General features: G+C 48.3%; 9 protein-coding genes across 9 annotated transcripts; 6 read left to right on the top strand and 3 right to left on the bottom strand.

Annotated features, from left to right (window-relative positions):
• Positions 1-1,379: 1,379 nt before the first annotated feature.
• Positions 1,380-2,030, top strand: GGS22DRAFT_186593 (glycoside hydrolase family 11 protein; the record flags this gene model as incomplete). The annotated part of the gene is made up of 1 exon (XM_047964473.1): positions 1,380-2,030. One exon carries the CDS (start codon positions 1,380-1,382, stop codon positions 2,028-2,030), a length of 651 nt encoding a protein of 216 aa, XP_047820359.1.
• Positions 2,031-2,579: 549 nt separating this feature from the next.
• GGS22DRAFT_186592 (HET-domain-containing protein) lies at positions 2,580-4,346 on the top strand (the record flags this gene model as incomplete). Its single annotated transcript, XM_047964472.1, has 1 exon — positions 2,580-4,346. One exon carries the CDS (start codon positions 2,580-2,582, stop codon positions 4,344-4,346), a length of 1,767 nt encoding a protein of 588 aa, XP_047820358.1.
• Positions 4,347-4,533: 187 nt separating this feature from the next.
• GGS22DRAFT_114585 (mitochondrial glycoprotein) lies at positions 4,534-5,930 on the bottom strand. The gene is made up of 2 exons (XM_047958055.1): positions 5,296-5,930; positions 4,534-5,241 (listed from the first exon to the last, which is right to left on the bottom strand). The coding sequence occupies exons 1-2, from the start codon at positions 5,655-5,657 to the stop codon at positions 4,722-4,724; spliced, it is 882 nt and encodes a 293-aa protein (XP_047820357.1). The 5' UTR covers positions 5,658-5,930; the 3' UTR covers positions 4,534-4,721.
• Positions 5,931-6,629: 699 nt separating this feature from the next.
• On the top strand, positions 6,630-7,797 carry GGS22DRAFT_114592 (uncharacterized protein). Its single transcript, XM_047958056.1, has 2 exons — positions 6,630-6,876; positions 6,955-7,797. The coding sequence occupies exons 1-2, from the start codon at positions 6,850-6,852 to the stop codon at positions 7,561-7,563; spliced, it is 636 nt and encodes a 211-aa protein (XP_047820356.1). The 5' UTR covers positions 6,630-6,849; the 3' UTR covers positions 7,564-7,797.
• GGS22DRAFT_114575 (translation machinery-associated protein 16) lies at positions 7,606-8,548 on the bottom strand. The gene is made up of 4 exons (XM_047958054.1): positions 8,199-8,548; positions 8,043-8,130; positions 7,854-7,987; positions 7,606-7,797 (listed from the first exon to the last, which is right to left on the bottom strand). Exons 1-4 carry the CDS (start codon positions 8,365-8,367, stop codon positions 7,649-7,651), a joined length of 540 nt encoding a protein of 179 aa, XP_047820355.1. The 5' UTR covers positions 8,368-8,548; the 3' UTR covers positions 7,606-7,648.
• Positions 8,549-8,780: 232 nt separating this feature from the next.
• On the top strand, positions 8,781-12,135 carry GGS22DRAFT_114572 (uncharacterized protein). Its single transcript, XM_047958053.1, has 4 exons — positions 8,781-9,141; positions 9,263-9,386; positions 9,445-9,592; positions 9,663-12,135. The coding sequence occupies exons 2-4, from the start codon at positions 9,374-9,376 to the stop codon at positions 11,797-11,799; spliced, it is 2,298 nt and encodes a 765-aa protein (XP_047820354.1). The 5' UTR covers positions 8,781-9,141; positions 9,263-9,373; the 3' UTR covers positions 11,800-12,135.
• A 1,097-nt stretch (positions 12,136-13,232) lies between these two features.
• GGS22DRAFT_114566 (ring finger protein) lies at positions 13,233-15,720 on the top strand. The gene is made up of 3 exons (XM_047958052.1): positions 13,233-13,708; positions 13,833-15,266; positions 15,329-15,720. The coding sequence occupies exons 1-3, from the start codon at positions 13,615-13,617 to the stop codon at positions 15,397-15,399; spliced, it is 1,599 nt and encodes a 532-aa protein (XP_047820353.1). The 5' UTR covers positions 13,233-13,614; the 3' UTR covers positions 15,400-15,720.
• Positions 15,721-16,049: 329 nt separating this feature from the next.
• GGS22DRAFT_158057 (Redoxin-domain-containing protein) lies at positions 16,050-17,583 on the top strand. Its single transcript, XM_047960580.1, has 4 exons — positions 16,050-16,737; positions 16,868-16,913; positions 16,973-17,138; positions 17,217-17,583. The coding sequence occupies exons 1-4, from the start codon at positions 16,427-16,429 to the stop codon at positions 17,243-17,245; spliced, it is 552 nt and encodes a 183-aa protein (XP_047820352.1). The 5' UTR covers positions 16,050-16,426; the 3' UTR covers positions 17,246-17,583.
• Positions 17,569-20,767, bottom strand: GGS22DRAFT_114562 (DNA mismatch repair protein msh-2). The gene is made up of 2 exons (XM_047958051.1): positions 20,596-20,767; positions 17,569-20,537 (listed from the first exon to the last, which is right to left on the bottom strand). Exons 1-2 carry the CDS (start codon positions 20,617-20,619, stop codon positions 17,790-17,792), a joined length of 2,772 nt encoding a protein of 923 aa, XP_047820351.1. The 5' UTR covers positions 20,620-20,767; the 3' UTR covers positions 17,569-17,789.
• Positions 20,768-20,909: the final 142 nt, after the last annotated feature.

The following is a 20,909-nucleotide window of genomic DNA, read 5'->3' as shown; positions in this document are numbered from 1 at the left end:
CCACAAGCAACTAGACTCGTTCGCATTCGACTTAGCACGTCACCGAAGGAGTAAACCGTTCGCGCTAAGGCTCTCAGGCTCTAATCGTTATTTAAATACTCGCTCTTTCGCGCGTATCATCGGTGGTGGAGCATTGCTCTTAGCCGTTTAGTTGATGGCACGTTCCTCAGGTTCGCTATTCCGATCACTAGGCACCTAATTGTATACTGTAGGTAAGTCTGTTAAACGAATGAAGCCATCATCGTATGTTCTAGGAGCTGAAGTTGACAATGGATTAGGTGAGATTTTTATCCTTCTGGGTTAGATATGGCTTTCTATTGAACCATTTTAGCGACACCAAACCCATGGCACTTGAATCACGATCTTAGATCGTCATGGTTAGATCCGCCAAGATGAAGGGGTGAGAGAATGATTTTATCCTGAGTCGAATTCCTGACCATTCAATCAGTATGTCAATTCTAGTCTGGTTCGGAAATGAAGAGGGGACAGCGTTCAAGCCTTTTCAAACATCATAAGACATAGATGGAGGCTTCTATCGTGACATCTCGTCATGCCATTTAAAACAATGTCTTAGTCATTATAAATCCCATCGTTCTGGCGTGAATGCCGCCAAGTAGGACGACTATGGCTCGAGGAGAAAGTCAAAGGGGGAGGGAACTAAAGGCGATTCGCAATCCCAGGCGTTTCAGCTAAGATTTCGCATGAACTACCGTTCTACCCTGGCTTTCACACTCACCTTCATTGACTGCCTATCTCTGAGCTCAATGTTGATAATTCTGTCGTCAATTCTGTCGCCATCGCCACCGCAGCACCGAGCGATGCTTACTTAACTTGATGAGATTTGGCAAAATGCATCTTGCCGCATGCAGACAGGTTTATATTAACATTAGCAGCCGCAAGAACCAACGAGCTGTCGTCCCAAGCGCCTAGATCACGTCGACGCGTAAACAGCAGAAGGTGAAACCGCCATCAAGGGGCTGTTACCAGGGGCTCGGCCAGCATAAGGTGCATTTACCCGCCGGTAAAATCAGTCAGGGCTCCATCGCGTCAATATCGGGATCCCGGTTCTCCAAGTTGGGGACTGCCGGCAAAATGCGATTCCCCACGATGATCGACATCGACCTGCTAATTCCAGCCCATCCCGTCTTCTCGGGAACCAGGAACGGACTCGCGAATTCCCCTTTCCAGAAGGAGGCTACCTAGGTATTATCCAGCCCATCCAGGGGCAACGGCGACAGCCAGTTTCATCGCCATCGCCAAGTATATAATAAGCAATCGCATCCCTCCCGACGATCCAACGACACCCTGCCCGAGCTTCTTTCAACCGCCAGAGTCCCCAAAACAAACAGTCTCTCATTCAGCTCTTTAAATCCGCAACAATGCTCGGATCAATCCTCGTAGCCCTCACCGCAGCCGCCGGGGCCATCGCCTCGCCGCTCGACCTAATCACGCGGTCAACGCCCGCCGGCACCGGCACCAACAACGGCTTCTTCTACTCCTTCTGGACGGACGGGGCGGGGCAAGTAACCTACAACAACGGCGACGCGGGGTCCTACGACGTATCATGGCAGAACGTCGGGAACTTCGTAGCAGGCAAGGGATGGAACCCGGGTGCGTCGCGCGTAGTAACGTACAACGGGACATGGAACGGGGCGAACGTGAACAGCTACCTATCCGTGTACGGATGGACGCGGAACCCGCTGATCGAGTACTACGTGGTGGAATCGTACGGGACGTACAACCCGTCCAGCGGCGCGACGAAGTTGGGCTCCGTGCAGAGCGACGGCAGCACCTACGACGTGTACCGCACGCAGCGCGTCAACCAGCCGAGTATCGACGGCACGTCGACTTTCTACCAGTTCTGGTCCGTCCGCCAGCAGAAGCGCGTCGGTGGTAGCGTTACCATGCAGAACCACTTCGACGCGTGGGAGAGCGCGGGCTTGAAGCTTGGCACGCACAATTATCAGATCCTGGCTACGGAGGGCTACCAGAGTAGTGGCTCGGCTAAGATCACCGTTCAGCAGTCTTAAGGGGCGGTGATGCAGGGTGGGGGTATCGATTAGGCTCGCGGATCGCGTGCTGAGGTGTCTATTCGGGTATTCTATGATGTATATTCGAGTTTACGAGTATAAAATCCTGTATTGACTTACTCTCGACATTCCTGTGGTGACCAAGACGCGAACAATTACCCGACTCTCACAGTGTTTCTAGTTTATCTAGGTATTATATGCGTAGGTGAATTATAGATGAAAATGATGAACGATATCACATTTTTTTATGATATCCTCAAAGGTAGCATTGACAGTGTGGCGCAGCCTCATTTTTATATCATGGACGAATAGTAACATGTAGCCGCAATCACTGGAGCGGGTCTCTTGGCCAATAAAGAACTTGCTTTACGAACGGAATGATGAGGAAAGTGTGTAGCTGAAAAACTTTAGACGTGAGGCTTAACATGGAAATGATTTTTCCATAACAGCCCAACTCAGATCGCAATTTCACCCTTGGTAACGGATTATTCCAACCCAATACAGCATTGTTCTGTTCACGATCTCAACCCAAAACAAGCCAAGTCCAATATGCATCTTCTAGACGCCAGAACAAAGGTGCTTAAGAAGTATGTAGAAGAGAAAGATGGAAAGGCTGTGGAGGAATATGCTATACTTTCTCATCGATGGCTATCCCAGGAACACGAAATTCTCTTTGAGGACATGGGCCAGAACATCGAATCAAAAGAGTGCGGACTTAGAAAGAAACAAGGCTTCTATAAACTCATCCAGTGCTGCGAACAAGCTCTTCGCGATGGCCTCAACTATATCTGGATCGACACTTGCTGCATCGACAAATCAAATAGTACAGAGCTTCAGGAGGCCATCAATAGCATGTATCGATATTTCGCGAACGCCAAGATATGCTATGTTTATCTCAAAGACACGTTACGCACAACTAATGGATATTTCAAGCCGGGAAAGAAGGAGGATTGGTTTGAAAGAGGTTGGACGCTGCAGGAGCTAATAGCTGCAAAGAATGTCCATTTCTACGATAAAAGATGGGTGTATCTTGGGAGCAAATTTGATCTAGGATATAAGATATCCGAGATCACAGGCATCTCAAGGTCCGTGCTATGCTACCCAGAGGACATAAAGATATTTTCAATCGCACAGCGCATGTCTTGGGCATCCCGTCGCAAGACTACTAGGGATGAAGATCTTGCCTATAGCCTCATTGGGCTATTCGATGTGAGCATGCCTATGCTCTATGGTGAGGGGGGCGCCAAAGCATTCCTACGACTCCAAGAAGAGATCATTAAGAGATCAGATGACCACTCCATCTTTGCCTGGGGAGGCTTACAGATGTTCAACGGATTATTAGCCCCAAACCCAGGAGCTTTTGATGGCTGTGGGGAGACAAGAAGCGTCCAAAGTCGCTTTGGAAATAGTCCATTCTCCATGACGAATAGAGGCCTTTCTATCACACTGAACTTGAGACCCTGGGTGCTAGATACATATTTAGCATGTCTTAATTGCCGGGGTGTCTCTAATTCAACACGGCTGGCGATTTTCCTACGGAGGAATAAGGCAGATGATCAATACTCTCGAGTCACTGTAGACGGCGAGGAGATTTGCTGCCTCCCAGTCAACCAAACCACACACACAATCCCAAACTCCAAGAGCTCCAAGAATATCCCCATCTTCGTGAAAGGGGTCATATCAAAGGAGATAGCAGATTCGGAAGAAATCCTAAACGGGTTTCAAATAAAAAACCAACTCGCTGAATCGTCTTCGGTAGTAGGAAACTGGAAACCGAAATCGCAAACCGTAACCTTCGATCCTGATACCGATGGATGGCGCGACGTCGCCACATTAAACCTTTCTAAATGCGGAAAGATCAAAGTCGTGAAGCTAGGGTTCGACTTCGATTTCAACCCTGTTATTCTCCTCCTCGAGTCGACGGTCAATCCCTCGATTAAATTTATCAACACTTCGCCAATCGTATCCAAAGATGCGCAAGGAGTTTCGAGTGTATGGAAGATGTTTCCCAATGTCCCCCTGAAATGGAACCATGTAGAACCTGGTAAATGGGGAAGCATGAAGGCTTTAGATAATCCATACAATGGCATCTGGGTGTTAAAGGGGGATCGGTTGACGGACATCTCCATAGTTCTCCGGTCTTTGGATATAGTACTCATCCTGCGCAAGAGGCGGATAAGTAATCTTGGATATGCCTGTTTCGGTTGGACGTTAACTATCTTGCATTATAAGGAATGGGAAACGAAGATGCCTTCAATATTGGTCACTCCCTACCTTGATAACTTAGTCTCATCATCACAAGACTATGAGATATAATTACTTACCTATTTATCCCCTTATCCTGTTGCCAGTTAGGAGACATGAAAACCACACAGCACCTAACTTCAGACGTCTAACGCGATATTCAATACCCATGAGGAAGAGACATATCAGAGTGCATAACTTCAATCATCGGGTATCATCCCGCCTCATAAATTTTCAATAGTGGCCTTTTTTCTTTTTATTGTACATGCGGAGTGTGGAAAAAGTTACATCGGGACAAATGATTCCTCATAATACATCATGGGAGGATTTATTATCTCTACCTCCTTAATCCCCATTCGTCCATCATTCGACCCGAGACCTTAACCCCTCCTGTCCTCCTTCCTATATCCCCGCGGACACCGAAGAAGAAGAAAAAGAAAGATCTCTCTAAGCATCGATGAAGCCCTTGACCTGCTTCAACCAGGCCTGGTACTCGCGCTGCTCCTTGACGTCCATGTAGTCGGGGATGAAGACGGCGAGGGCCTGGGTGACGCCGCGCTCCTCGAGGTAGCGCTCCATGAGGAGCTGGAGGTCCTCGTCGAGGGTGCCGAAGGGTGGGCCGGGGTAGACGTCCTGGGCGATGTGTGCGATCTCAGCTGTGTCGCCGTGCGCCAGCTTCGCGTCCTTGAAGTAGTAGAAGTTCTCCACCATGACCTGTCCGTCCTGAGCTAGCGCCTCGATGTTGAGCGCGCCCTTGCCCGGCTTCTCTACCACCACGTTCAACCGGCACGGCACCGGCGCCTCGTTGCCCTCCTCTTCCTCGTCTTCGAGTAGCTCGTCGGTCTCCTGTCGCGCCTGGCGATTGCCTCCCTCGGATTCGAATTCGTCCTCACCAAGAGCGTCTTCGTTGTAGAGGTCTTCATTCTCGTAGTTAGTGAGATCAGAGATAGAGAAGGTGACGGTGATGCTAAGACAGATATGTTAGCGCTGTTCCTCATCGGGGTTAAAGGGCGCAACCTACGTTTCGTTGTTGAATTTTCGTGTTAGGGTGACATCTTCCTTGCCGGGCTCGTCCTTGAGCTCGAAAGGGCTGTTCTCGAGGAAGTCCTTGACGCTGGCGGGGAGCTGGTCGACCTCCTTCATCGAACCCTCGAATTGAATTTCGCTGTCGAGCTTGACGGACAGTTCTTCGTCAACCTCGGAGGCAGCTTGTCTGAATTGAGATGTCGAGAAGGCTGATGCGAACTGCGACGATCTGAGAGGTGCCCATGACGACTTCAACAGAGAGCTCGGTCGAGCTACTCTAGATTGACGGAGCGCGGTGGAACTTAGACGGTTAAGAGTTCGGGGCGCAGATCGCGCAACAGTTCTTAGAGACAACATCTTGTTTAGTCTGAATGGTGACAAACGTATTCAAGATGGTGGTGGAAGTAGTTGTTGAGGGTATCTTGATACTTGATATTAGAGTCTGTATAAATTTGGGGATATGGAACTTTCCTAAAATTTTATCAGCCGATAGCGATACGCACGGACCAACATCTAGGAGGGGAGGTGTAGTGGGGTTAAAGTTAAGCTTTCTTTCAGCGGGTATTCATATACCGTATAAATACCTAGAACTTGATACAGTACGTTATGCGTCTACCAAATTTATATAGATACTGTATGTACATAACGATTGGAAGCATCTCTATTTCTATAAACTCCTTATTTCTAGTAAATACTAGATAGCTATGTCTGCACCGTTAGATAATGGCTGGTCAGACTCTGTCGACACTATTGCCATTTCTGAGGTTGTTTGACACTTTGCACACGTAACGCCATCCCCCCAAATTGGAAAAAAACCTCCAACCAGAAAGCCGTTTTCTGTCGAGTTCGCGTTTATGATGTCGATAATCGAGAATCGATTTCAATGAACCGTGATCTTTGCAGCTTATATTCGTGATGATATCTTGGACCCTTCTTTACATTGCCAGCATTGATATTGGGTCCTATTTGCCAGACTATCAACCCCAGATCCGCAACTTCCGAACACGCCGCTCATACTGGCCGTCTTGCAAGATTGTTCGGAGATTAGAACTGTCTCTTCACGGCCGCAGACGTAACAAGCCCTTAGGTGAGTGACGTATTGACACATATCTAAGTATGTATAAGTAATATGATTCAACTTCAGAGTCTAGAGCTACATACTAAAGTGGATTTGGTCGTAAAACTCGGCAGCTTGCAACTTGATTCACGGTGACGGTTGTCATATGGGGTAGAGATCGTCATATTTTTTCTCATGTAGGGGCATATTAGTCTCCAATTTATACGACGCCAACAGCAGCTCCTACATCGAAAATAATCGAAGCTCCCTTCTGCTGTGATTGTCCTAACGTATGACTTATCTCGAGGACATCACTACTACGATTCTGGTTGGGCCAATCGGGTACCCGAGGAAGCGAAGTAAGAAGAGTCTATCCATCCACGATCATTGCTATACAAGCCACCGGGCCAATCGTTTTGAGCCCTCCAGTTGAGATGATAAGAATCTAGTTTGTTAGATGTACTACGAGTCATTGCTCTGGTATTAAATAGCATGAGTTCAGAGAGGACAATGCACCGAGTAAGTAGCCGCGTCGGAACGAGTCCGTAGGAGACAAGGAGGTTGTGAAATGTTGCACGTTGGCTGACTGTGGATGAGATGATCTGGTTATTTATGAGAGGCAGTCGAGGGATCGGCGCTTCGGGACGTGGCAAGGCTTTCCGGTGTCTTTCAAGGATTCGGGTCCGGGGTGCAGCTAATGTGAACCAGCATCCCATGAATATTCGGCTACCCGCTTCCTTTCCACGTGAACGGAACCATCTAAAAACGGCTGCACCGAGCATTCAGTCGGGTTGCAAGCAGTCGCAATTTTATACCCGTAGTGACACTTGCGCCCAACTAACGTCGAGAGATGCCGAACGTGGCCGGGAATTTGGTTCGCATGGCAGCGCCCAACACGACCCCGTTGCGGATTGCGGAGATCTTGCCGCAGCCTCTAGACGCCACATTTCCGTGGCTAGTCATAGGCACAAGCGTCCCAAGCCGGCATTATCTAATCTGTGCCTATTGTTTCATCGAGAACTTGGAAATCTGGGAACGATTACCGGCATATGTGGCTGGTTGCGGAGTTTGCAGCTGATATGCGCCACGGCTGTAGGTAACCGCGGGTTCGCGAATCAAAGGTCAAACAAGGCCGAGCTCTCTGTCTTGTCTCGGAAACTTCCCACGCCCACACGTAAGGCCCCGTATGCTCCACGATCAAGATAGAAACAGCAGCCGAAGGTACAGGGAATCGTGGCACACCCCCCTTCCAGGCTGAAAATTTCGAACACATGGATTCCGAAAGGTCTTCTCAATGCTCTCCCCTCGGAGGAAAGCTAGAGGGTTGGACTTGGCCGGCGGAAGATATCCTCACCCACTTGACGGTGGTTAGGTAGGACCAAGATCCTTCCCACCGGCTTAGAAGTCCAGCATTATCTTCTGCGTCGAGTACTGGGATTACTGAGGTGCGAATTAGCTGGATGAGATCCCGTCGTCAAACCATAGCGAGTACTCACAAAACCCGTTCTGGTACTCCTTTTGGAGCTTATCAACCTTAGCTTTTAGTAGATCCTCCTTAGTACTAGCAGGACGTCCAGGTCGTCGCGATTTCTTCACATCGCTCAATTCTTCATCATATTGATGGACAAAACTACACAAAGTCAGGTCAAATGTTACTACGCAATACAAGTTCGCACGGAACTAACGTTTTGATAAGCTCATGGATTACATCCATTTCAAGAGGCTGTCCCTCATTCTGTCGGACAGCTTCCTGGAAAAAGGTGGCTCGTTCAACTAAGCACGTCAAGATGTTAATTAGGTGAGTCAAATAGGTGTGGTGGCACAATTGACAATTGACGTACGGTAAGGCCTATCAGTCTTCTTCCTCGACGCTGCAATCTTCTCTAACTTTTCGTCTCGAACTTGAGCTCGATGTAATCTCTTAGAGTCCCGAGAGTATTGGTGAAGGGACTCGATGGGTCCCTTCTTCTTGGCGATGGCTTTGCGAGTTCTTTCAAATGACTTTGGCATCTTGAATGCGATGAATATATATGACGAGGTTGTAAATGTAAGCTGGACAAATGTTTTATCAGTTGTCAGAATACAGATTTTAAGATTTTTCCTCCGTGGAAAAACAATAGTGGGGTAAGAGTGAAAATTGAACGAAAATGGAATATTTCTAGAACAGATGCCCAAAATGGACAGTGTGGGGGCAGAACTTTTTTAAGCTTTGAACCAACTACAGTAAAAGTTACTTGGCGTCTGTTATGAATAACGGTGTGATTTCAACCAGTGAAGTAACTTGTACTAAGTACTCTGAGGCTGACGTAAATTGGCAATCAGCCAGGTACACCCGGGTTGCTAGGGCTGCCAGATCCATTATTATTTAGTGTGTATAATTGGCTAGCCCCACGTTATAGTTTGTCCCACTGTATCCGCCGTAACTTTAGGAAATCGCGGTGTGGCCCACGACGCGGTTAGTCTTTATCGATTATTCTTTTAAATCACCAGGATCAAGCAGCATTTCAACATTCTAACCAAAGATCCAGTGAGCCGCGTCTTTTCTATTTGTTAATTCTATTAACCCTTTCAATCTTTCTCCTCCCTAATCCACAATCCTTCTTCAACCCGCAACCTTTCCAAGAAACGATTAACTGCCAACGTCTCAATCTCTTAACTTCTATTGGGACTGCCGACTTTCGTCAATCAACAACAATCATCAACTGACATTGTCAAATTATAATTGAACTACGCCTTCGTCGCGCGCATATTCTATTATTATCGTCACCTTCTTCAACTTGTATGGTAAGATTGGTCACCCATAACGTCATTTGTCAATCTTTCAGCGGACTCTAAGCTCCATTCCTTCATCGCGATCCTATATATTGTTTCCTCTACTTCCTTTACCAAATTCTAACTATATAAGCAAGGTATCAATCACAATAATTAGCCAGGTCTTTTGTATGGTAGCAAGGTATCAGCCAAGCTTGCAACTCAACTTAGGCCTTGGGGGAGAGGCCCCTTTGTTGCCGTCGAAATGGGGATCCAAGGTTTGTTTACCCGACTAAAACACAACCCTTCAAGCTCTCGGTTTACTTACTTGCCTAGGTTTACTCCCATTGTTGAAGTCGATTCAGAAACCGACGGATTTGAAGAAGTATCGTGGAGAGACATTTGGGGTTGACGCTTATGGTTGGCTCCACCGAGGCACTGTACCATGTGCCATTGAACTTGCCCAAGGCAAGCCCACTCGCAAGTAAGTCTCTGTCATCATACTGCATATCGTATACGACCATTGAACCCCCCTCTCACACATTATGCACTAGGTATGTGGATTTTGCGATGGGTCGTGTCAAAATGCTTCAGCACTTTGGCATTACACCGTATCTAGTTTTCGACGGCGGATATCTACCTAGCAAAGCCTCAACCGAGGCCTCTCGTGAAACCCGCAGAGAAGAATCTAAGAAGGCCGGTCTCGAACTTCTCAAGGCAGGCAAACCATCACAAGCTCACATTCAGCTCCAAAAAGCCGTTGACGTTACCCCAGAAATGGCACGACACTTAATCGAGGAACTGAAGAAAGCCGGCGTGCCCTATGTGGTAGCACCATATGAAGCCGACCCGCAATTGGTTTACTTGGAACGAGAAGGGCATATCAGTGGTATCCTCTCAGAAGATTCGGACCTTCTTGTATTCGGTGCCAAGCGACTTTTGACCAAACTTGATCAGTATGGTCAATGTATTGAAATCAATCGTCGAGATTTCGGTGCTTGTCGCGAGGTGACCTTAACAGGTTGGACGGACAGCCAATTTCGGCATATGGCTATCCTAAGCGGCTGCGATTATCTTGCGAGCATTAACAGTCTCGGGTTAAAAACTGCGCATAGGATGTTACGTAAACATAAGACCCCGGATCGAGTTGTTCGTATGCTGGAATTCGATGGCAAATATCGTGTTCCGCCTGGTTACCTGGACATGTTTCGCCAAGCTGAACAAACCTTCCTTTACCCATGGGTGTTTTGCCCAAAGGCCAACGAGTTGGTTCATTTCAGCAACCCTGGCCCGGACATCAAAGTGGAGGAACTTTCATTCATTGGCCCGTTCATTGAACCAAAAGTTGCCAGAGGTATTGCAGTCGGCGATGTGAATCCTATCACAAAGCAACAGATACTGCTCAAGCCCCGCCCTTCTCCACGAAAACGAACAGCCTCAGGTGGTACGCCCGCCGTCTCTCATCAGACAAGAGTACCCCCAGAGAAGCCTATTGATTCCTACTTTAAGGGTCATCGCCGAATCCCGCTTGGTGAAATGGATACAAATTGCTTCACGGTAAATCCTGGTCGCTTATCCGCGCTGACAGATAATGGGAATCGATCAATTGTATTCCCTCTTCCTCGACCATATCTTCAGGAGGACCGCCGAGCATCATCCGTGAACCCACGCAACTACATAACTCGCCCCGAGACCGTATCTCGTACCTTGCGACGTCGAACGGAGCCAGTATCTAACCTTCTCAACAACAACGGTAATCTTGTGCCATCTGAGTCACAAGGTCAAGCCACCGGGGTTAGAACCAACACCACGAGTAGCTTGCAAGGCACGGGTGCTAATGCCGCTAGGCCGTCTAAGAAGGCACGTCTATGTGACGATGGCAGCTCGGGGCTAAGTCCTAACAACAAGAGCAAGTTTTTCTCAGCAACAACTGCTAAGAAAGCAGGTGGCAAGAAGGGTCTCGGTTATTTGATGTCCGATGACTCTATTGAGGAGGCTCTGATGGACTTGCCGGACGTCGACGGATGGGGGAAATCGGCTAAGGGACAGAAGGAAGTACCCGTTTATGAGGAGGAGCAATCGGTCAAAGCGGAAGTTTCTAAGGATGGCACCGAAGAGGAGCTGACTCCGAGCACACCGAGTAGCTCGGGAATCGTAGAGCGATACTCGTACATGCCAAATGTTTCGCTCAACTTGTCGACCAACGGATGCAGCCAGTCAAGACGCCAAAGTGGACCTGCTTCTCGTAGAAGTTCGCTCATAGACCTAACCCCCGCATCATCCATCACAACTTCTGCGCCCTTTAGCTCGTCCGGCTACCCATCAACAGCAAAGACGACTCCGGGCACGACACGCTTGACACCTCTTGAGCGACTTGGTGTTCAGGCTTTGGGTCGCAACAAGCAACCTTCGACGCCGACATTTGGAGCACCCCGACCCGCGAAGCGTTCTGGCCTGGGACGACCTAGTTTGGATTCGTTGCCGATTAACCCAGCATTCGTACCTCTGCCGCCGGTAGATTTAGAGGAGGTGGAGGCACTACATCAGCCTCTTGGTAGTGAGGATTTGATGCTATCTGAGAGTGGGAACGAGGAGGAAGACTTGGAGGCAGAGGAGGGACAGGAGAATATCGGGGAAAAGAAGAAGAAAAGAGGTGGTAAGGTGGACTTGTCGAGATTCCTTTTCGCTTAGATGACAAGTCTTCGCAGACTACGCCAGGTACCAGTGTGTCACTTTGCTCTATAATCCAGACAACACACATGAGGTACAATAGGTACATTATACGCCAGTCCTCGAAGGAATCGAGGCTATACATACATCAGTTTATCAGCATGGCGCTGGAGTTAATTTTCAAGGAGGTGGCGACGGAGTTTAAAGGCGTTTAGCAAGAGTCCTTACGAGTTCCCCAGTTCAGGGCCACAAGGACCGGAAAGTCAAGTAACTACCTGCCTATGTAAGATATTCTCATAGGCGGCATGAAAAGCAAATCAAACGACATCATTATGAGGATTACAAATAAATGCATGCTATTAGTGTCCAATTGCTTCTGAATATTCTTCACGTTGATTATTTGTGTGTACTAGGTAGGTGCCTAATCAACGTAGCTTGTCGTTATATAACAGGTACCTAGAGGCTTTCGACATGATATTTAAGGGGAGAGGCTAACTCAGTTGATATATTCGGGCTTAAGATACAAATAGGGGTATATCATCCCTTATGTCCCTCGTGGCAATGCCAATGACCAATACATGTAAGTACATTAATGATGTATCTCGGCGTTTCCCGACAACCGTCACGAAGTTCAAATGTTAAGCGTGGATATTTAATAGGTTAATCCAAGTAAGCCGGCTACCGAAGTATGGCCGACCCTCTTACGGATTATTAGCGGCGGGACTAGGTAGCACTAAAAATTGAATGGAGCCTCGAGTATTTGGTAAGCAATGCCTGTCAGTTGCGTCAGAAACCGAAACCCGCGCCTGCCGTACGTACAGGCAGAGAGGCAGAGACAGGGACTGTGTGACCTCGATCGCCGAGACCCACTTTACACACTTGCCCACTTGCTCGCACTTGCCTGCCCCAAGCCCCCCAAACATAACCTGGAAAGCAGTAAGTGCGAGTAAGTGCGAGTCGAACAACGTAACAACCTTGGGAAGGCAGCTAGGATTACCATCCAACGTGCGGTTGCCAACGCTTAAACGCTACTTTCTTTTCCCACTAATTATTCGGATAACACCAACCTGACCCTGAACCAACCCATAACTTCAATACTAACACCAAATCACATCACCATCACAATCTACCAATCTGACCAGCCTCCTTTCCCTAAGTCGTAAATCAAGGCTCACGTTGTTTGCTTGTAGTTGATCACAAATCTATTTCGAAATGTGTTAACCTGATTTACGATTTACTCACTTTTCCGGCTTCATTTTCTCCCGGGAATTGTTGCTGATTCACTTCTCCATTTTCTCTTCTCCCCTAGCCTTGTCCCTGTAATTGACCCCTCCTCCGGTTTTTTACTGCTGACGACGTAGTGTTCATTTCTATTCCGCTCGGAGTATCCTACGTCTCTTCCGTTATTACATACTAAATACCATTCCGACCCCCGAGTCACTTAAGCGGCGTTTGCTTTCTCGAGTTGTCGAGTTGTCGAGTGATACACGGCCGTGCCACACCATTTCTGACTGGGTAGATCATCACGGGGTCATTCCAAACCCATAACGTAGCCTGTCGACACCCACTAAAGCGTCACGCAACACTATTTACCTTGCTTATCGTAGGCTATTTATTGCCTTCGAACATCTCAATTACCCATCAACCGAGGCTCGTCGTTGACGAGCATCTCCCGAGCCAACATTTTAAACCGACAAGATTCCTCCCACAACGAGAAAGCGGAAAGCCGCTGAGGCGAAGATAGCTGCGGACACTGGCGAGGCCCTTCCTAACAAGAGAGTCCTCGCCCCAGCAGCTGCTGAAGACAACGCGGCACCGCCCACCCCCATCACCGGTATGGATTCCGACGAGGACTTCGTGTCGACTGTCTCTAGTGGGGACGACATGATGCAGGATGAGAGCGATAATGATGATTTGTCTGGAGCCGAAGGTAATTTCATACCTTTTTTGTTTCATTTCACGTTCCCTTATGTCTATTTCTTTCCCTCTGTTGTAGCCTATTTCAAACTTATCGCCTTACGTTGTTCATGACTGACAATGCGCAATTAAATTAGACTTCGATGTATTCGATGACGAACCCGACGATATACCCGGTATTCCCTCGCAAAAGTCCGACAAGAAGAAGGGAGTGTCTTTCGACATCAGCTATAGAGTATACACCCCACACGATATTCAGGACCAACAAGAAGAAATGGTAAATGAAGTAAATATGATCTTAGAGATGAGCAAGGAGGATGCCGCCATATTACTCCGATACTTTCGTTGGAATAAGGAACGATTGATCGAAGACTATATGGATAACCCTACCAAGGTTTTAGAGGCTGCGGGCCTGGGTTTTAGCTCTTCTAGCCCTCCTAAACTTCAGGTCATACCAGGATTTATGTGTGATATTTGTTGCGAGGACGAGGCGGGGCTTCAAAGTTTTGCGATGAAGTGCGGCCACCGATATTGCGTCGATTGCTACCGACAATATCTGACACAGAAAATTCGCGAGGAGGGCGAGGCAGCCCGCATCCAGTGTCCTGCCGAAGGGTGCAACCGTATCATCGATGCTCGATCGCTCGATTTACTTGTGACTTCTGACTTGGCCGGTCGATATCAAGAGTTACTCAACCGAACTTATGTCGAAGACAGGGATGTACTTAAGTGGTGTCCCGCGCCTGATTGCGAGAACGCCGTCGAGTGTGCTATTAAAAAGAAAGATCTGGATAAGGTGGTGCCGACTGTTGCTTGCGCCTGTGGCAATAGGTTCTGCTTTGGTTGTATCTTAAACGACCATCAACCGGCTCCTTGCGAACTGGTTAAGAGGTGGTTAAAGAAATGCGCCGATGATAGCGAAACAGCAAATTGGATTTCAGCGAACACCAAAGAGTGCCCCAAGTGCAACTCCACGATCGAGAAGAATGGAGGGTGCAACCATATGACATGCAGAAAATGCAAACACGAATTCTGCTGGATGTGTATGGGACTCTGGTCGGAACATGGCACAAGCTGGTACAACTGTAACAGATTCGAGGAGAAGAGCGGTACAGAGGCACGAGACGCCCAGGCTAGATCCCGAGTATCTCTCGAGCGATATCTCCACTACTACAACCGGTATGCCAACCACGAGCAGTCGGCGCGTCTCGACAAGGACATCTACCAGAAGACGGAGAAAAAGATGGTGCAGCTGCAGACGGCTTCGGGCATGTCCTGGATCGAGGTTCAATACTTGAACTCGGCATCCCAAGCCCTGCAGACTTGTCGACAGACGCTGAAGTGGACTTACGCTTTTGCCTTTTACCTAGCCCGAAACAACCTGACGGAGATTTTTGAGGATAACCAAAAGGATCTAGAACTTGCGGTCGAGGCTTTATCTGAAATGTTTGAGAAACCTATCTCGGAGTTATCGGAGTCTAAACTGAAAGTTGATATTATGGACAAGACGGCGTATTGCAACCGTCGCCGGGTTATCTTGTTGGAAGATACGGCAGACAACTTAGCTAATGGTGAGTGGGCAGTTATTCCTACGTCCCACTAGTAGCTTAACTAACTGTACGTTTGCTCGCAGGTCGGTGGACTTTCAATGTAGATTTGAAGGGTAACGCTCCTGGAGCTGGCGGGGTCAGCTCTCGCGGATAAATTGTATTGTAAGCATAGATAGATGGCGATCATGGGCGGCGTTCTGGCGCATATTGTGTTTATGCTCTCTTGCCAATTTATCACGTACGCCATTCCAGCGCATTCTCTTGCAGACACGAATGCCACTACGCGTACCATCTCATCTACATATACGAGTCCATCTTGATCGGTTTCGTCTATACCTCGACCCCCTCTCAGCAGTATTAGGGTACTAGGTAATCATGGGAATCGGATATCCATGAATTACACCACTCGAGAATGAAGCTCATATCTAACTAGCATAGTCCCGTATCCTAATACATAGCAACATTCATCCCATAATGCATATTATTTCTTTTCCTTTGTCACGTAGACATGCCGTAAAACTCGTAAGTTGGTCTTCTATTCTATAATCACACTTAGAAATGCGTAACAGATTACTTATATGACGATACTATTTTCGTACATGCAAGTAGTTAATGAGGCTACCTATATATAACCTCAATAATATTTATAACTTGCTGCCTACATGTAGTTATCCTATGTTTAGAACTCCTATTCAACCGTATTCCGCATCCGTAGTACGCACCGGTAATTTGTAAGTTCCAAGTAACTCATATATAACCAAGTACATACCGCTACGGCACAGTGCGGATGATCCGGCTAGAAAGCTCGCAACTCCAAATTAGCCAGATGTATGGCGTCACAAGGTACACCACATAAAGTACTGTGCGAGGACCCGACCGGACAAACGGTGCCCGTTGCGACGAAACGTCATAGTTGAAACGGCCGCATATTATTCTCACACTTACCCGGAGAGCTAAGCTCAACAACGTCTGTCGTTGTGGCTTTTTTACACTTTCCGCCGTTCCCTCACCTTGTCTTACCTTGCCTTACTTTATCTGCTTAAGTCCCTAGTCTCTCGTCACGATTCCCAATCCCAATCCCAACATTTTTTCGTGCGGTCTATTTCACTTAGCCACCTACCTCTAAACATTTGATTCAGCCGCACACCTACCTACCCACCTACCTAATCACCACAACAACAATGGCATTCCGCGCCCTCCGCACCTCCCTCCCCCTCGCCTCCGCCACCAGCCGTCGCCAGTTCCACGGCACGGCGCGCGCGTTCGTCCGCGCCGGCGACGCGGTGCCTGATCTCGAGGTGCTGCACGAGGATTCCCCCGGGAACAAAGTGAACCTCGCGACCGAGTTCGCGAAGGGGAATGGGGTGATTGTCGGCGTGCCGGCTGCGTTTTCGGGTGCTTGTAGCCAGACCCATGTCCCGGGGTATATGAAACATCCGGCGCTGAAGAAGGCTGGGAGTGTTTTTGTTGTTAGTGTTAATGATGCTTTTGTGTAAGTGGCTTGCTGGTTTTTGATTTTGGGAGGGTTTTGGGGGGTGAGGCTGGGGGTTGAGGAGGGGAGAAGGGGGAGATATGATGAGATGGGTACGAGGGGATTGAGGCAACGTGCTGACGTGAAATAGCATGAAGGCGTGGGCCGACCAACTTGACCCTACGCGCGAGTCTGGGGTGAGTCTATTTCGATGCCTACCTACGTACTCAGGTATCTCTTATTAACATGCGCCCAGATTCGCTTCCTAGCCGATCCCGCTGGTGAATTCACCAAGGCGCTAGACCTGGACTTTGACCTGCCGGCCGTGTTCGGCAACACTCGGGGCAAGCGCTACGCTCTTGTCATCGAGAACGGCAAGGTTAAGTCTGTGCATGTCGAGCCCGACAACACCGGAACTAACGGTGAGTGTTTTCTGCCTTGTCCCTATTACTCTGCATAGAGGAGAGGTGTATATCGCGAATACTGACTTTTGTACCTAGTTTCTCTTGCCGAGAAGGTTTTGGGTTAGAGCTGTAGCGGTTCTGTAGTATGATATGAATGGTGTAAAAGGCGGAAAAGGAGGTTAGGTAGCAGAGAGAGGGATATGAGAGATGAAGTAATGTCTGTATATACGTGGATATGCCTTGCGATGACATTTCTAGTTCTCGAATGCTGTTTTTGTGGTGAACAGTTGGACTGTTATCCCTATAAAACTCCCTGAGTTCGTGATGCGAAAAAGTGGATCACTCACGATAGGGATATATAATTGTGGTAGCAAGTCGGGATTTCCACCGGCGACGTTACCCCCATCACTGTTGTGCAGTCACAGCTCACTCAATCTCATAATAAAAGCACGAGCGTAGCAAAAAGCTAATCATTAAGTATCTTTTCAACAGAGCCTGCAATGCTATCAGCACACCAGCAAATAACAGCACAGCTCAATAAGCCAATCTAGTAGCGATCCCATGATTCCAGACGCCGAGCAAGCCGTCATGATTACATAGTTACAATCCTTTTTCCTCCTCCCATCAGTTATAAACCCAGTATCCTCCTATACAATTGGCATCACCATCTCACAACGCCTGAACGGCCGTAAAAAACGGGTTCGCGAGTAACCTCTCGTCGCCCTTGACAAGCTCTCTGAGCCGGTTTACCTTTTCCTCCTTCGACATACCCTCGTCCTTAATGGCGTCTTTCCATTTAACCAGCACCTCCTTTAATCTCGCGCTACCCTCCTCGACGTCCTCCTTGCTGTACTGCTGTGCGCCGGATTCGTGTTTGGCCGTAAAGTCCTCCAGCTCGTCGGCCTTGCGCTTCGCCATCCGCACCACCTTGTCCGGGAAGCGGACGAGCTCCGCGACGTGGATACCGAAGCTCTGGTCGCAGATGCCAGGCTCAACTTTGTATAGAAGCGTGACCTCGCGCTTGTCGACGCCTTGGTTCTGGGCCGACGAGGAGATGTGTGCGGCGACGTGAAGGTTACGGACCTGGGGATGGTTGTCCGCGAGTGCGGTCAGTTCGTGGAAATGTGTTGCGAACATGGCGAAGCAGCCAATCTCCTTGATGATGTGTTCAGAGATGGCCCACGCGAGACCGAAGCCATCATACGTCGACGTTCCGCGGCCGAGCTCGTCGATGATGATGAGGGATTCAGCCGTGGCCGATTTGAGGATGTTGGCCGTCTCTAACATCTCGGCCATGAATGTGGATACGCCTTTGAGCTGGGAGTCGCTGGCTCCGACACGCGCGAGTATGGAGTCGAAGATGGTGAGCTCGGCCTCGGTGCAAGGGACGAAACATCCGATTTGCGCCATTAGCGCGATTACGCCGATCTGTCGGATATACGTGGATTTACCGCCCATGTTGGGACCTGTGATAATGAGGAAGGATGACTCATCGCGACGGAGATCGACATCGTTGGTGATGAACTGGACGTCGTCTTGCATTTCCATGCATGGGTGGCGGGCCTCCTTCAATATTGTGGATCCCTCGCCTCGAGAGTGGATTGTGGGACGGACATAGGAAGTAGGTGCATGTACTGAGCAGTGCGCAAACGATACGATGACATCGAGATGTGCCAAGATGCCAGCCAGTTGCTCGAGTACTGGGCAGTAAGAGGCTGCGACACTTACAACTTCATTGACCAACCCGCTCTGGGTTCTGTCGTAGGTCTGGGATAACTGATCAAATTCCCGACGGTAGGATTGTAGTGTCCTTGTGGTGAAGTAGACACCGTTCTTTTGCGTAGAACACTCCTGATATTGGGAGTTGTTGCGAATGCAGCCAGCTTCTGTCCTCGTCAGTCGCATACACCAACCGTGGGATTTGTGATTCTCGAGGAATATCTTCTTGTTTTCTTCTTGGTTTAGGTCATCCGCTGCTTTCCTAAACTCCGAATCCATATTTGACCTGAGCTTGTCGAGTTTTCTTCGGACGATGCGCAAGTTATCATCAAATTCAGGCTTGATAATATATTCGTGGTTATCAAGAGCCTCGAGATCAACGGTTGTCTCAACCATATCTGCGAGCTTCCCGAGACTGTCTGAGAGCTCCCTTAGTTTATTGGTATATGCCTCATCTAACGGATCCTTGTACTTCTCATCCATCACTCCCTCTAACGTTCCCAGGAATCCAGGCAAGCGAATAACTACCTGGTATGCCCTGACAACGTCTTCTAAATTTGCTTTATTTCGCTGGAATCGCTTCGCTAAGCGATATAGATCTGGTACCGATTTCAGGTGCTCTTCTTGCATTGTCTGACGCAATTCCGTATCGTTGACAAAAGCCTCGACCAGTTGTTGGCGCTTCTCAATCTCGTCCTTGCTCATGAGAGGCTGCTTTAGCCATTGTGACAGTAATCGGCTACCAACCGGCGTTTTGCAATGGTTGAGAAGCCCATATAAACTCATGGTCTTCGAGCCATCTCTTACACCTGGCATTAAGTTAAGAGCCTTCAGGGCCGCGGCATCAAGCTTCATGAACTGTGACAAATCGTGCTGATACAATTGATACTGACCAAAGTTAGACGAATCCTGAAGGACACTCAAATACTTGATCAATGCAGCGGCGGAACCCATAGCTAATTTGAGGTCCGTTTGGGGGAGAAGACTGGCTGATCGTTCATCCTTGAGTAGTCGAGCAAGATCCTGCTCGATATCCTTGGTTCCAAAATCACTAGCTGGTCTTTCAGCTATAGCAACTCCGCAGTTGTCAATGATCTGTTTCAGCTTGGCCAATTCGGGGTCTTTATCCTTCTCAGCCTTGTCAAACTGGATAAGGCATTCCTTAACACCGAGCTGGATGAGCAGAGCCTCAAAGTTGGAATATAAATCATTGTCAAGAAACTCGCTAACACCAAGTTCTCTCACACTGGCATCAGCAAAACAGACGCCCACACTCCTGGCCTCAGAGGCTTTGGCGGATATCTTGACAGCTAGTATCATGGGTGCCGAATCAAACTGACCACCAAGCTCTTCCTCAACATCCTGCAAGTTTCCAGGAGAGGCTTGTTTAATAATCTTCCAGTTCATCCGACCACCGTTACTAGCATATATCTCAACTCGCTTTCCAAGCTTAAAGAGGGCTTCTCGTAGGAATTGTCGGAAAACTGTAACAGTCATGGTAACGGAGGGTAGACCACTGGCATCATTTCGTCCTAGCTGTCGCACTACAGATGTGGTTTTGTAAACCGTTCTTGCGATGAAGTTGGCATTTTCACCATGAGCCGTGTACCAATCGCCTCGGTCGAATATGCGTACGGTCTCATCGCCCACGGATGGCAGTGACTTGAAGAATCGGATGAAGCCATGTTCATCGTCGACCTATCGTAAATTTGTTAGCTTCGAGTTGAAAATGAACCAGACCTCATGTGCGTCATACCTTTAACTCGGGTCGGGACGACATCTTGGCTGAATTTCTAGGTGTTTAGTTGTCCAGTCGTCAATAATACACAGTGTTTTCTTTTATGTAAACAGTAAGAGGAAGATGGAAAATTTTGTCAGGACATTTATCTCATTTTTTGAAGCACAATTTTCTCCTATTCAAAGATGAAGTAATTAATAAGTCGCGTCTAAAAACCAATTAAAGCTGGGAGACGCGCCGGAACACGCTAAAACCTCCCCTTGTCGGCTTATGTAACCCATCTACATAAATTTTTCTTGGTACCTAGGTACCTAGTACCGTACCGGCAAAAT

This window comes from Annulohypoxylon maeteangense (assembly GCF_022496945.1).
Source record: "Annulohypoxylon maeteangense strain CBS 123835 unplaced genomic scaffold GGS22scaffold_5, whole genome shotgun sequence".
In the NCBI taxonomy this organism is placed as follows: Eukaryota; Fungi; Ascomycota; class Sordariomycetes; order Xylariales; family Hypoxylaceae; genus Annulohypoxylon; species Annulohypoxylon maeteangense.
The sequence above is the reverse complement of the archived record's forward strand: the minus strand, read 5'-3'. Positions and strand labels throughout refer to the sequence as shown.

Bases quoted from the DNA above. Each gene is read 5' to 3' on its own strand.
- GGS22DRAFT_114585 (XM_047958055.1), bottom strand. From the start codon at position 5,657: ATGTTGTCTCTAAGAACTGTTGCGCGATCTGCGCCCCGAACTCTTAAC. The intron at 5,242-5,295 runs GTAGGTTGCGCC...TATCTGTCTTAG, and splicing joins CGAAAATTCAACAACGAAAC to CATCACCGTCACCTTCTCTA.
- GGS22DRAFT_114592 (XM_047958056.1), top strand. From the start codon at position 6,850: ATGAGTTCAGAGAGGACAATGCACCGA. The intron at 6,877-6,954 runs GTAAGTAGCCGC...ACTGTGGATGAG, and splicing joins CAGAGAGGACAATGCACCGA to ATGATCTGGTTATTTATGAG.
- GGS22DRAFT_114575 (XM_047958054.1), bottom strand. From the start codon at position 8,367: ATGCCAAAGTCATTTGAAAGAACTCGCAAAGCCATCGCCAAGAAGAAG. The intron at 8,131-8,198 runs GTACGTCAATTG...TGACGTGCTTAG, and splicing joins GAAGACTGATAGGCCTTACC to TTGAACGAGCCACCTTTTTC. The intron at 7,798-7,853 runs GTGAGTACTCGC...TTCGCACCTCAG, and splicing joins GGAGTACCAGAACGGGTTTT to TAATCCCAGTACTCGACGCA.
- GGS22DRAFT_114572 (XM_047958053.1), top strand. The intron at 9,593-9,662 runs GTAAGTCTCTGT...ATTATGCACTAG, and splicing joins CAAGGCAAGCCCACTCGCAA to GTATGTGGATTTTGCGATGG.
- GGS22DRAFT_114566 (XM_047958052.1), top strand. From the start codon at position 13,615: ATGGATTCCGACGAGGACTTCGTGTCGACTGTCTCTAGTGGGGACGAC. The intron at 13,709-13,832 runs GTAATTTCATAC...CAATTAAATTAG, and splicing joins TGATTTGTCTGGAGCCGAAG to ACTTCGATGTATTCGATGAC. The intron at 15,267-15,328 runs GTGAGTGGGCAG...GTTTGCTCGCAG, and splicing joins GGCAGACAACTTAGCTAATG to GTCGGTGGACTTTCAATGTA.
- GGS22DRAFT_158057 (XM_047960580.1), top strand. From the start codon at position 16,427: ATGGCATTCCGCGCCCTCCGCACCTCCCTCCCCCTCGCCTCCGCCACC. The intron at 16,914-16,972 runs GTGAGTCTATTT...ACATGCGCCCAG, and splicing joins ACCCTACGCGCGAGTCTGGG to ATTCGCTTCCTAGCCGATCC. The intron at 17,139-17,216 runs GTGAGTGTTTTC...TTTTGTACCTAG, and splicing joins CGACAACACCGGAACTAACG to TTTCTCTTGCCGAGAAGGTT.
- GGS22DRAFT_114562 (XM_047958051.1), bottom strand. From the start codon at position 20,619: ATGTCGTCCCGACCCGAGTTAAAG. The intron at 20,538-20,595 runs GTATGACGCACA...AATTTACGATAG, and splicing joins CGTCCCGACCCGAGTTAAAG to GTCGACGATGAACATGGCTT.